Source organism: Condylura cristata, unplaced genomic scaffold (genome assembly GCF_000260355.1).
Source record: "Condylura cristata isolate star-nosed mole 26May11 unplaced genomic scaffold, ConCri1.0 scaffold00040, whole genome shotgun sequence".
Lineage (NCBI taxonomy): Eukaryota > Metazoa > Chordata > Mammalia > Eulipotyphla > Talpidae > Condylura > Condylura cristata.
In genome coordinates, this window is record NW_004567141.1 from 3,185,095 (window position 1) to 3,198,482 (window position 13,388).

At 53.6% G+C, this 13,388-nt stretch overlaps 2 protein-coding genes across 4 annotated transcripts; both read right to left on the reverse strand.

Moving 5' to 3' along the window:
* Window positions 1-3,189: 3,189 nt before the first annotated feature.
* S100A16 (S100 calcium binding protein A16) lies at window positions 3,190-9,390 on the reverse strand. Of its 3 annotated transcripts, none has more exons than XM_012733239.1 (3): window positions 9,369-9,390; window positions 4,049-4,226; window positions 3,190-3,863 (listed from the first exon to the last, which is right to left on the reverse strand). In XM_012733239.1, exons 2-3 carry the CDS (start codon window positions 4,199-4,201, stop codon window positions 3,705-3,707), a joined length of 312 nt encoding a protein of 103 aa, XP_012588693.1. In that variant the 5' UTR covers window positions 4,202-4,226; window positions 9,369-9,390; the 3' UTR covers window positions 3,190-3,704. The 3 variants fall into 3 exon arrangements, with proteins under 3 accessions (XP_012588693.1, XP_004693780.1, XP_012588692.1); XM_004693723.2 differs by lacking the exon at window positions 9,369-9,390 and adding an exon at window positions 8,722-8,918; XM_012733238.1 differs by lacking the exon at window positions 9,369-9,390 and adding an exon at window positions 4,926-5,030.
* A 602-nt stretch (window positions 9,391-9,992) lies between these two features.
* Window positions 9,993-12,430, reverse strand: S100A14 (S100 calcium binding protein A14). Its single transcript, XM_004693724.2, has 4 exons — window positions 11,980-12,430; window positions 11,534-11,639; window positions 10,952-11,098; window positions 9,993-10,721 (listed from the first exon to the last, which is right to left on the reverse strand). The coding sequence occupies exons 2-4, from the start codon at window positions 11,561-11,563 to the stop codon at window positions 10,584-10,586; spliced, it is 315 nt and encodes a 104-aa protein (XP_004693781.1). The 5' UTR covers window positions 11,564-11,639; window positions 11,980-12,430; the 3' UTR covers window positions 9,993-10,583.
* Window positions 12,431-13,388: the final 958 nt, after the last annotated feature.

Below are 13,388 nucleotides of genomic sequence, written 5' to 3' on the forward strand. Positions count from 1 at the left end.
CTCCTGATTTTACAACTATATCAATCAAAACAATATGAAATTGGCACATAGACAGACCTACATATAGAGCAATGGAACAAAATGAAGAACACAGAAAAACCTCACGTGTGTCAGGTGATTTTCAATAATCATTCCAAGAATATATAGCAGAGGAGAGAAGGAATAGTCTCTTTAACAAAAGATACTGGGAAAAACCAGTTATCCACTTGAAAAAGAATGGACTTGACCTTACTTTATATTGTATACAAAAATTAACTCTAAAATTAATTAAAATGTAAACCTAAGACCTGCGTCTATAAATCTCCAAAAAAACAAAACAAAAACCCATGGGGGAAATCTTCATTGCATTGTCATGAGCAGTAATTTCTTGGATTCTTGGATATAATGCCAAAAGCAGGTAACACAAGCAAAAATAGACAAGTAGGACTATATTAAACTTAAAAACTTCTCAGAGCAAAGGAAGGAATCAACTGAGGTAAAAGGCAACCTACAAATGGGGAAAAATACTTCAAACAATACATCACATAAGGAGATTCAGAATTTATAAAGAACTCCTACAACTCAGTACCAACAACAAAACCAGAAATAACCCAATTTTTATCATGGGCAAAGGACGTGAAGAGACATTTCTCCAACCTAGATATACAAATGGCCAACAAGCATATGAGGAGTTCAGCATCGCTAACCATCAGGGAAATCAAATCAAAACAAGCACAGATATCTTCTCATACTCATCAGATGGCCACTATCCAAAACACAGAAAATAAGGGCCTTGCCTGGTGACATAGGGGTTAAGTCTCAGTGCTATCACCTATGGCCTGAGTTCAATCCCTGGCCAGGGAGCTGACCCACCTGGTGCAGCAGACCTCTCCTGTCTCACCCACTGCTCCCCTCAGCAGTGTACTTCAGTCAGTCCAATTTTCCTGCTCCCCACTCTGTCTCTGGTGAATCCTCTCATCCCCTGCACTTCTGACCTATACCCCAGTTCTTCTACACAAAAATTAAAAATCAGAAAATAGGAAGAGTTTGGTGAGAACATGGGAGAAATGAAACACCAGGTGCTGTTGATAGGAATGTAAAATGGCACAGACACTATGGAAAACAATTTGGAGATTCTTCAAATGTTTTGTTTTTTTTTTAAAGATTTGTTTATTTATACATACAAAAACCAGGGTATAGGCTGTAAGTGTGAGGACTCACCAGAGACAGAGTGGTGAGCAGAACGGGTAAAGCCACTGAAATACACTGCTGAGGAGGGCAGTGGGTGAGACAGGAGAGGTCTGCTGCACCATGTGGGTAAGCTCCCTGGCCAGGGATTGAACTCATGCTGCAGTAACTGGCAACAGCTTAATAGTACAGTGTCTTTAATTCCTGTGCCACCAGGGAGGCCCTCAAATGTTTTTTTGAAAGGAATTCCTGCAATCTCACTCCTGGGAATATATCCAAAAGAAATGAAAGCAGGATCTCAAAGAAGTATTATCATTCCCACATTTGTTGTAGCATTATTCATAAGCACCAAGATGTAGAAGCACTCTACATGTCATCAATAGATGAATATATAAAGAACATGTAATATGTGATGGAGTATTATGCAGCCTTTAAAAAGAATGTCTTTCACGTGGTAACAAGGATGAACCTTTAGAACATTATGCTAAGTGAAATAAGCCAAGCCTCAAAAGATAGATGCTTACTGACTCTGCTTCTATAAGCTATCTAAAGTAATTGAACTCATAAAAACAAAGAATGGTGGGTGTCAGGACCTGACTGGGGAGGGAATGGGTAATTATTGTTCAGTGGGTACAGAGTTTCAGTTTTGAAAGATGAAAATTAGTTCTAGAAATGTGCTGTACAACAATGTGTGTATTAACTAAAAATACTGTACATACACTTAATATTTGTTAAAAGGGTAAATTTATGTTATGTATTTTGTATACAATTTTTTAAAGATTCATTTTTTTACTTATTTATGCATACAAGAACTGGAGTGTAGGCTAGAGGTGAAGAGTGAGATAATTCATCAGAGACAGAGTGGGAAGCAGAGTAGGCTGAGGGGAGCAGCAGGCAAGACTGGAGAGGGACCCATGCTGGGCCACATGGGTCAACATATGGGTCAATCCCTGGCCAGGGATCGAACTCAGGTTGCAGTGGCTGCCAATAGCTTGATAGCACTTAAACTTTAACCCTTGTACCACCAGAGAGCCCCTTGTATGCAAAATGTTATATGTAATTTATTATTATTTATAAATGTGCCATTTGGAGATGGTTATATATATCTATACACACACACACACACACACACACACACACACACACATATATGTGTGTGTGTGTTTGTATAAAAAAGTGAGTAAATTCACCCTTCAGTCAAGGCAGCATAGTAACCCCCAGGACAGACAAAGGGGGTGCTTTCCTTGTATCTGCACTAGGGCTACTGTGAAAGAACAGTGGGAAAGGGGATCAGCATGCTACCAAGACTATCGGCCCTTTGTGAGGCAGATAGGTTTTAGAAGCGTGAGTATCCACAACTGGATTCCAATAAGACAGTCTGTGCCCGAGCATCTTTTGAAAAACATTAAGCTGACCCAGGTGAACCACTGGCCCAGAGCCCTGCAGGCTAGTCTTCATGCTCTGTCCCTCGGCCCCCACGGGCAGGCATCTCCCCCCAGTTGGGGTTCTCAGTGCAGGAGCAGGGCAGATGCAGAGAGGCAGGCGTGGTCACCTATAGCATCTACAGCGTGTCACTTCCTTCATCCCTCCCCCAGTTCCAACTCTGGCCTCTGTCCCCTGTGTTCCTTGCACCCCTTCTTGCCCCTCCCACAAACTTCTCTGCATATGTGGACTTGAAGCCTCACTGCTACTCTTCTCCTGAGCCTGAGAGTCATGGCCCCCTCTCATGGAATTGCAGGGAGGACTTAATGGGACGCCCAGCGTGCCTGAAGATGAAAATGAACCGGAGTCTGGGCTCAGAGGCCCAGAGACAGTGACGCGTGGCACAGGAGGGAAGCTGCTGACCCAGGACTGACAGCACCTGCTGGGACCTGCAGTTCTGGCTGCTGTCTTGCTCTGGCCCTGGGGTTTCTCTGGAGACTATCTCTGAGGACCCAGAGCAAAGACTGCCAAGGCATCAGGCGTCTCTGAGGGGTGGAAAGTTTTTAATGAATATCACAAAGGGACTGGGTGAGGCAAATGCAAACTCCAAATCCAACTTTTATTGCCATCCTTTGATTGAGCAGGAGGGAGGGGGCTCAACCCCCCTTAGCTCATTCCCAGACCCAGAGGCAGTCGGTGGGGAGTCCCTGGACGTCTTCCCCACCCAGCAGAGGGGATGGGGGAGAGAGGAGTGGTCTCTACTGCTGTTGCCAGAGACAGAGAGACAGTATCAGGCAGGAGTATCAGATGCCCCAAGGGTACAGGGACTGAACAGGTGAGGGAATTCTCTTGGGGACCCCAAACAGCATGGAAATCTCACAGAAGGGCCCCTAGGGTCTATTGGCTCCAGGGACTGAGACCCTTGGGGAGGTACCCCCACGTTGAGATACTTATAAAGAAGCCCTGAGATCCCTGCCTCCAGCTCTGCAGGGTCAGAAGGTCTGGAGGGGAGCCTGGACAGAGGCCTGGGTGACTGAGGAGGCTGAGGAGGAAAGCTGGGGGGAACACGAGGGGCAGCGAGGGGCAGTGCTTCCAGGGAGGGTGGGAGGGGTCCTCTAGCTGCTGTTCTGCTGCTCCTGCTGGCGGATGAGGTTGGCAATGGGGCTCGTTATGCCGCCTATCAAGGTCCAGTACTCATCGAAGCTGATGCGCCCGTCGTGGTTGGCGTCCAGATTCTGGATGAGCTTGTCGGCAGCCTTTCTGTTCCCGGTGTCCTGAAGGGGAACCGGGGGTCAGCTCTGCTGAGCGTGGCAGTCCCTCAGCCCCCAAGCAACGCCAGACAGTCCTAGCACCTGATCTGGCAATGTGAGTAGGGCCTCACTGAGTAGGGAAGGCCCTCTTGAGGGAAAAGGGCTTGAGGGGCGGCGGGTAGCAGGGCCCTGGGGTAAGAGAATCTTACCGTCAGCATATGATTGAGTTCTTTCTGAAGCATCTTGCGGAAGCTGCTCTTGCTGATCTTGTTCTTGACCAGGCTATGTTTAGACACGTATTTGTAGAAGTTTTCCACCAAGACCACGACTGCCTTCTCCAGCTCTGTGTAGCTGTCCGCCATCTCACTGCCTCACTCCTCCTGGGGCCTGGGAACAATGAGGAGAGGGGGATGAGAAGAGGGCCACAGGCCAAATCTCCTCATACCTCCCTGCCTTCATCCTCCTTCACAAACACACCCTGAGCCCTGGCCACCACCACCACCCCCACACCCCTCCCCCCACTAGCCAGTTCTTGGGAGGTGGCTTGGTGAGGGGGACACAGGGTGGGGGGGGCCTGGAATGAGAACTATGTGGTTCCTCTAATCCAGGTGCTCCCCAGCTCAACCGCCTGGACAGGTTCTCCAGGACCTTCCCCAGCCCCAGGCGCTGGGCTGGTCCAGTCCCAATGAGAGTAAGAGGCTCCTGTGGGAAGAGCCGGAGAGTAAAGGCCCAGGCTTCCACCCTGCCCCACCCCTGCTCAGCCAGAGCCCCAGCCCTGGTAGCAGGCACAACTAGGAAGTGCTAAAATGAGCCAGGAGCTGGAGGCAGGAGCCATATCCGCCCCAGGACTGGGTGAGACCCCAGCTCCAAGGCAAAAAGTAGAAAGTAGGGATCTGCCTCCCTCCAATTCCATCAGCCAGGTTTCAGGGCAGTGAGTCCAGGGTCTCAGACCACGGCTGCCTCTCTCTGGGAAAGGACAAGGTCCTGATCCGTCAAGACAGACTTATACAGGGCCCCGTCGTACCCCAATAGCCTACCCTCCCTCACATCCAGCCCAAAATATAGAGCAGCCCTCCCCCCCATTACCTAAGGAGGAGTGAGGCCTGGTCCTGCCCCAGTTGGAGACAGTGCAGAGCTAGCAGCAGCTAGCTCAAGGCCAAGACCACGTCACCCTCTCACCCCAGGACAAAAGACACTCACATTGCAAGCGGACACAGCCTGCTGAATAACAGGATATGAGGGGAGCAGGCGGATCTGCTCTGAGCCCCGCCCATGCCCAGAGCCCCCCCAAGTGAACTGGGCAAATGAGACTCCCCTCCCGCCCCCAAGCCCAGGAATGAGCTGTAGCCGCCCTGCCCTCTGGGTCCTGGCAAGGGGAGGTACACCAGGCAGGGACAGTCACCCTCCCGCCCTGAGAGGCCCACAGAGGGAGGTCCACCTCACCAGGCCACACTGTCCCTGCCGCCTGCTTTCCCATGCCCTGGTGGCCAGGATTCCTCCTGGGCCCATTGCTGGGCCCTCTCACCTAGCTGAAGCCTGCCCAAACGGCACCTCCCCAGGGAAGCCTGCCCTGACCTCTGCCCTCAGCACCCTCCCCCTCTTCACTGCCCAGCTGGCATTCACTGGGCCCACTACCTACCAAGGCTGTAATTTCTTCCCAATGTGGATAGTGTTTCTAACATGCAACCATCGTGTTTTTCAAACCAGAGGTTTGGGGGCCCCTTTGTTTCGAATCCTGTATCTACAGCCTCCCAGCTTTTAATCTCCAAGGCTCCCCTTGCTCGCTCCAGGTAAAAATAAATATGCCACCTCCTTTCAGCCCTGAAGCCAGGCATCCAGACCCCAGTCACCGGTGAGCTTTTTCTTCCTACAACATTTTCTGAGAGAAGGAGGAGACCCAGAGGGACTAGGCAAGGAAACACAATGGAAGGAGAGGTGGGAGGATCAGGGTCAGACTAGGCAGGTCCGCCCTGTGGCCTTTCCCCACCCTGTCAGCCCAAATACTGTGGCCAGAGGTCAGAAGGATGAGGCACGGCCCCCAGACAGCAGGAGACCATGTGTTCTCCCTAGACTCCAGTAAACATATAACCATGTGGTTCAATGTTTACATCTTTGTAAAACTTTGGGAAGAACACTTAACATTCACCACTTAAGAGGAGAAAAATGTTTTAATCCATGACCTCCTGCTGCCCTTGGGGAAGGAATGTCCCAGGCCTTGACCCACAGATTCTGAAAGTGGAACCCAATTCAGCAAGGCATGTGCTTGCTGAATCAAGCCTTGGGGATAGGGAGAGAGCCCAAAGAAAACCCCCAGCCTCTACCATCCTAGATCCCACTTGTCCCTAAGTGAGGAATGCAGTGAGAAATAGCCATCCAGAGAAAGGGAAAGAAATCAGTTTGGGAGGTGGCATGACTCGGTGCCCCTTCCCCTGGGCAGGTCCACCCCCTCCCACCGCTTGTCTGCTGGGGTTTTCTTTCCCTGACCAGGGGAGCTTCCTCTCTCCCTTCCTCCTTATATCCTCCCTTCCAAGCCTCTACCTGGCCAAGGTGAGACTCAGGAGAGCACCTGGGAGACAGTGAGCCTGTTGTCCAGCCTGTTGTCGTGAGGGCTAGCTCCGAGGCTCTGGGCTTCAGTTCCCAGGCTTCCAGATAGCGCAAGAGCTTTCACAAACACACTTGCTTCTAGTCAAATGGACAAAGTTACAGATAACCATCCAGGTAAGTGCTTTCCTGAAGGACATCAGGTGGGAGAGCCAGGTATCATTACCTCCTTCCTCCCTCCCTACCATGGAGGCCAGGAGAGAGGTTCTGCTGCCACAGAGCCCACTGCCTCCTGCCTGCCCCGTCCTCCCAGGAAGGGGCAGTGGGTGCCCAGGCATGGGTTGGAGTCACAGCCCCTTCCAAGGAAAGGTCTGACAGGTCAGTCCTGCGTTGACTTTGCCACAGGTAGATCTTGGCCTGAGAACTAAGTGGAGGGCAGGGTGTGTGTGATGGGGGAGAAGATGCACATGGACATTGGAGCCTTCTGAAAAAAGTGGGAATGGGAGAATCACTGATGTTCCAAAGGGCCCCCCAGCCCTCCCCCATCTTCTCATTGTCGTCTCCCTGGCTGATTCATCATTGAGCAAACCACCCCGCCCACCTCAGCTCAGCTTGCTGACTTCCCCAAAAGCCCAAATTGCCCAGCACCATGCCCCTGGGTCTCAGCCACTCCAGCCCCGCCCTCCACCCTCAGGTTGCAGCCCCACCTCTAAGTGGCTCCTAACCACCCCCCCACCCCCACCCCCATCTCTTCAACTGCTTTCAAGTCTGGAGACCTGAAGAGCAGCCACACCCTCCAAAATTCACCTTCTCTTCCCACCTCCACATACTCTGGAGTCCTAAATTGTTTCCAAGTGTTAGAATAAGTCCCTGTGCAGGATCCTGTCCCTCTTAGTCTCCATACACCCTAGAGCCCAGCCCTCTCAAGTCTAAATCGGACACTCTGTGTCCTGTCCACATATCCTGAATCCCTCCACTCATTGATTCACCCTTGGCCTGCTCATTCACTCACTCATAGACTCATTTATTCACTCTCATTCATTCACTTACTCATCCTCTCACTCATTCACTTATTCATTTCCTTCTTCATTCACTCATTCGCCCCAACTGCTTTCAATATGCAGAAAAAATACAATCTGCCCTGGGCTGGGAATGCTTTGCTCCCCTGGAAAGCTGTCTGCTACCTCTTCTCATGCTCGTTCTGGACCAGAAGCTAATCTCGTTCTGGACCAGAAGCTAATCTCTCCGTAAGGGCCCCCACCACCCTGTCCCACTCCTCACAGGATGCATCCAGCTCACTCCAAGCACACAGCAAAGGGCACTGCCACTCCCAGTTCCCTCTGCTTGGATGACGTTCACCTTCCATCCACTTGTGCTTTTGATGCCAATAGCTGAGGCAAATAACTTCTCTGAAATTTTTGCTAGAGTGAAATTTGAAGAGTTTGATGGGGAGACACACACACATGCACACACGCCACAGCACCCTGGCCTCGTCAACACTCAGAGAGTTCTTTACTAGCTGGCAAGGAAAGGCTGAACTGCTCACCAGAACCTCCAGGGCTCCTTTCCCAGCACCCTTGCCCTCACCCCCCACTCCACAGGGCAAGGCAGGGGAACCCTACTGTAAGTGCAGGTGGCTCCAGCAAGCAGAGCAAGTCAAGCCAGAACCTGCCTGGGTCCTGAGGTAGATGAGAAGCTGTGGGGGTTTCCATTGGCCCCTCTCCCAGAGCTCCCAGGCTCCCCAGGCCTCACCCAGGTCCCACCGGGCCCCAAGATCCCTCCCAGGGAACAGCTCTCAGAGCCCAGCAGGGGGTCCCTGCTTCCAGAGACCCTCGGGAGTCTTGAGGTGAAGAGAAGCCACCTCAGCCCCGGCCTCCCCTACTGGAGCTCTCAGGCTCCAGGGGTCCTCCCCTGCTCCTCCAAGACAGAACACCCAGGACCCAGTGAGGCCTGTGTCCAGGTCTGACCACCCCTCTCAACTCCCCACAACCAGACAACCCGCATTCGCCCTTTTTGTGTTAGGGGAGGCTTTGAGCAGCTGCGGCAAATCTCCCAAACCAGTGGCCCAGCCCCTGGAGAGAAGCCCAGACAGCTGCTGGGCCAGAGAAGGGGTCTCGTCAGCCCATACACCCCTCAGAAGGCGTCTCCAGCCCCCAACCCCACCAGAACTCTCCAAATTGCAAAGAGGCCTAAGAGGAAAGTTAACAATTAACGAAATCTTCCTGCCTAGTCCCGGGCAGGCCCCCCTCCCCAGGCCCCTTCATCGCCCCCTCTGCTGGCCTCCAGGCCTGTGGGGCCTCTCGGCAGCCCCGACCTCCCAAGTCAAGCCTGGGGCACTCACCTGCCTCCTGCGTCCACCTCCTCTCCAGTAGGGCTCTGGGGCCTGGGCTCTGGCACTGCCAAGCAGCTCCCCAGCTCAGCCCAGCCAGGACTCCTCCCCGCTGCACTCCCAGAATCTGTCCCACTCCCTCCAGGCCTGCCTGGCTGAGCTGGCTCGGTGGGGAGGTAGTTAGCGACTGAGCTCCTTCTTGACTTGGCCCTGGGGTTGGGCCCTCGTTAAAGGGATACACACCTTTTTTAACACCCTTCCACCCCCACCCTGAGGGAGTGGTGGAAGCTGGCACTCCCCCAACCCCACCCACCCAGCAGAACCTACAGGTGGGAAAGGAAGGGAATGACTGTCAGCTACCCTTCGCACCCCGGTTTCAGAGTCCTTCTGCACCCTCGTTCCAGAGACCCCAAAGGAAAAATTCAGGTAGCATTTTCAGGCCAGTCTGACTGACTCCGGAAACTTCCCTGCTCTTGGGATTTCAGAAAAAAATAGATAATTTCTTTGGGTGCAAGTCAGAGGCACTTAGGGCAGAGATGGTTCCCTGGTCTCCCCTCTCCAATTCAGCCCACCAGGTCGCCCCACTACCGATTCAGCTCCAATTCAGGAGCATTAATCACTCCACCCCCTTGCACAGTGGAGGAGTCCTCTGAACATACCCTTTTCTGTTCCCCCAAGATGCCCAAGGCAACTGGCCAGTTTGACTTGTCTCCCTGGAGGCAGTGGCTGAAGTCAGAGGGGACTCCTTCCTTCCTCCCCTGGCAGGGCTTCTGCTCACTGTGCACTCCCTGTGTGGCAGGCTGGCTGCTGAGCGCTTTACATGATGCCTTGCATTATCATCTAGCATTTCCCTTAAGGGAAATGTCATTAATATTCCCATTTTATGGACAAGGAAACGCATTCACGCAGCGCCTGCCCAAAGTTCCAAAGATAGTGAGTCGTAGAACCAGGATCTGAGCCTGTGTTAGCTCATTGTCCTTGCCATTAACGTCCAGGCTCCAGCAAACATGGGCTCCGGTCCTTGACTGCAATGTGTGCACAAGCCTCCGCTCTCATCTGAGCGCTGACCCCTGACAGAGGAGCCCATCCCTCAGAGAGTGCCCCAGCTCCCCGCTTTGGGGTCTGGTACCAACCTCAGTCCAAATCAATGAGGAAAAGAGAGCCCCCAGGCACTCTCAAACCGCCCACCCCACCCAATGCCTCTGTGGTTCACCTCCACTCTCCCTGACCCATGGACCCTGGAGGTAGTGTCCAATCAAGACAATATCATTTACTTTCCTTTTTTTATTTTTTTATTAAATCAAATGATACAAAACAACCATCATTCTGTAAATGCCCAAGTACCCAGTTGGTCCTCTTACTCCCAAAGCCTCTCCCACCCTGATCTCTCTTCCCATCTTAGCCCAGGGACAGTCTTTGGGAGAGGCTGGGGCAGAGCTGGATACAGGAATAGCATTAGACAGAGACTACTTGTGGTTGGGGAAGAGGTTAGGATGGGGTAGGTTCTTAGAGACGCTTGTTAGTACCAAATATCTAGCCCTATTCCCAGGCCCACAGCCCTGCTCCTCTCTACCCTTACCCGCTTCCCCGATGACCTGGCCCTCACATCATCCTTACCCATCCTAGCCCCAACCAGTCCTGAGCCCCTCGCTGGTGGGCACTCCCAGGCCCGTTAGCTGCACGAGCTCCCATGGATGACATGAACAGAGACACCATCCCCACCACCAGGGCCATTAAGAACCTGACCCTTGCAGAGGTGAGGCAGGGCCAACAGAGGAATGGGGTGGTGGTGGAGAGAGGAGTTCTATTTCCAGGCCCATCGTCTCTAAGGATCCCTTTCCCAACATCCCCCCAAGAATTCCAGGGGAAGTTTCTCAACTCCCCGGAACCGGGCTTTCCATCTTCACACTCTTGGCTGCTTCTCCAATCAGTTCCCAGAAACTCCCAAATTCCAATTTAGATTCGTTGCAGTTGCCCAAGTCAGCAATTTTCTCTTCTAGTCCACAGTTGCTCTAAGGGAGGAAAGACATGGCAGTTCCGTGAGGCAGCACCTCCCAATCTTCCCACACCACCCTGCCCTGGGGCAGGAAGCAGGACCAGAGCTGGCCTGGCACAGAGGCTCTGCCAAGGGGGCAGGGCTAGGGTGGCAACGCCAGACGGTGTGGGTGGGGCTTGTCGGGGCGAGGAGCACTTGCTTGGGGACTCAGGGCACTGTCTGGGGCAGGGTCCACTCCCTCAGTACCGGCATGAGGTGGGGCAGCTGTTGGGTGACCAGGTTCCGGAGCTCGGCAGCCGTGAGTGTCTCCTTCCCGCCCTCCGCAGAGTACTGATGGAAGTTCTTGATGAGGGTTTCGATGGCCCTCTCCACGTCACTGAATTCCTGGGCATCCTGCAGGCAGACACAGCACCCACATCAGAGAGGCTCCAGCAGCCATGTGACACCCCACCTCCCCCAGGAGCCTGACAAAGCCAAAGAGTCAAAGGGCAGCTGGAAGGCACATGGGCTCCCACCCACTCCAGAAGCCAGTACCCAGCTCCCCTCACCCCCACTGGCCTCTGCCCTAAGCCACAGGTTGAGCAAGGCTTCCTCCAGCCACCCCCATCCCATAGGCAGGGCAGGTCCCAGCATGAGGACGGGCATCCTCTTCCCAGGAGGGCTCCATCTGCATCACCTTGTGTGGGCACCAGGGAGAGGAGGCAGGTCTCCCCAGCAGGGTCTAGAGTACAGGGCAAGCCATAGTGACAGGGAAGAAGTAAGCGAAGGAACAGAGACCCTCAGCCTGGAGGAAAGAAGCAGGAGAAAGGCCAGAAAAGAATGGCCCACCTCGGCATTGGCCGACCGGCACTGCCCCATGCTGTCTGCTGTGCTTGGTCCTTTGGTGAATTTTGCTGTCCTATGGCCTGCCCTGGAGGGGCCGATGGCTCATGATCTGTGGTGGGGGGTAAGGGAGTTGGTAAGCATTTCTCAACTACCCTCTTTGAGACCTCAGATAGGCTGTGCTTTGTCCAGGGGGCAGAGCCAACCCCACACAAGGCCCAGTCCCTGTCAGGACGCCAGAAGTTAAGGTCACAGCCCCACGTAGAGAGTATCTTAGACCTCAGCTTAGCCTCAACCCTCCCACCTCCTCCTACCACTCACTTTTGCCCCAAACACACACACTGGTTTCCAGACCTGGTTCCCTGCCCTTTCCCTGCCAGACTAGAGTAGGACAGGCCAAGTGTGCCCTCCCAACAGGGGAAGCCCATTTGAAAAGCCCTGATTTTCCTTACCTGCTGGCAGCCGCTGAGACAGGACTGAAGGAGGCAGCTCACCTGAGCTCAGCTCTTATAACTGGGGGAAGGGAGGGGAGGCAGGGGCTGGGCCTCATCCCCAAATCACCCCTGCTCTTGCCGCAGCTCCGGCTGTCAGCCAGTAATGTGGCCCCGCCCTCCTTTGGCCCAGCTGAAATCCCGCCCTCTGCCCTGCCACTGGGAGAGAACTGGGGAGGGCTGGGGCTGGGGTGCCCCAGGCCCCAGAGCGGCAGGCTGAGTTGTGGGGAGACAGGAAAGGTTGGTGAGGGAAAAAGGGTGAGCCTGGAAATGCTATAGGGTCAAGCCTGAGAGGTGGGAGGGTCTGCAGCAATTGCAGGGCAGGGGAGTGGGCAGACTGTCATAAGCAAGAAAGAAGCAGCAGAGGCTGATCAAGGCAGGATCTGAGGTAGCGAGGGAATAAGGGATCTGTGGGTTGAGAGAAGTCTCCCAGCTGTACTTTGATGTCTCTCTCTTTTGATTTATCTCCCTCTCTGCTCCTCCCCTCCCTCCCTGTTTACCAGAGCCCATTTGGATAGTGACTCCAAGACCCAGCCCATAGGCTTCCAAGTGGCTGACAGATGAATGGGGACTCATCAGGAGGAAGGAGCTGGGCCCCACTGGAGGATGTGTTGTCTGGACTTCCCTTCAGCTCCCCTAGTCCAGCGGCTCCCCAGCCCAGCCCAGCCCGAACATACAAGGCCCCACCTCTACAAGGCCCCACCTATCCAAACTGGTTGAGCAACTTGATCCTCAGTACCTCCTCGGAGCCCTATCCCTTTCCTAACCAGCAACAGCATGGAAAGCCGCCCACCCGCCCCACTATGCAGTACCAGGGATGACCTGGATTGTGGGTACTCACCCCAAATGGCAATCATAACTAGGACTAGTACGGACCCTGGTCAATGACTTGCTGCCATGCCCCGAGGTCTACCAGCACTTCCCCCTAAAGCCCCCTCATTTCCCCTCATTTCTTGATGTTCCCAGATCCCCCCAACCCTGCCTGAGGGGAAAAGGGAGAGAGCAAGGGGATCTGTGCGGGTTAGGAAGTCCGGGAGGGCCCCAAGCCACACTTTCTGGGCCCCCTCCTGATGCCACACCCAGATCTCCTTCTAGGGCTGGCTGCCTTGGCCAGCCCCAAAGAGCCTAACTGTAAGTATCTCATGAGGGGGATTTTCCAAGAGTGTTTCATTTTGAGAGTTACTCTAATGGGTCTCAATCTGGGATGGGGAGTCCTTTGGTGTGAACGTCTTAGTCAAACGGCCCTCAAAGAGTCCCATCCTGGGGGTCCCTCTGAGGGCTCTGGGTCTGGGGGCGTTCAGCTGGAAGGCCTCCCTCTAACCACGTTGCATGGAGTGTGTCAGGGAGGGCGCCTTAACCTAAATGTTCCT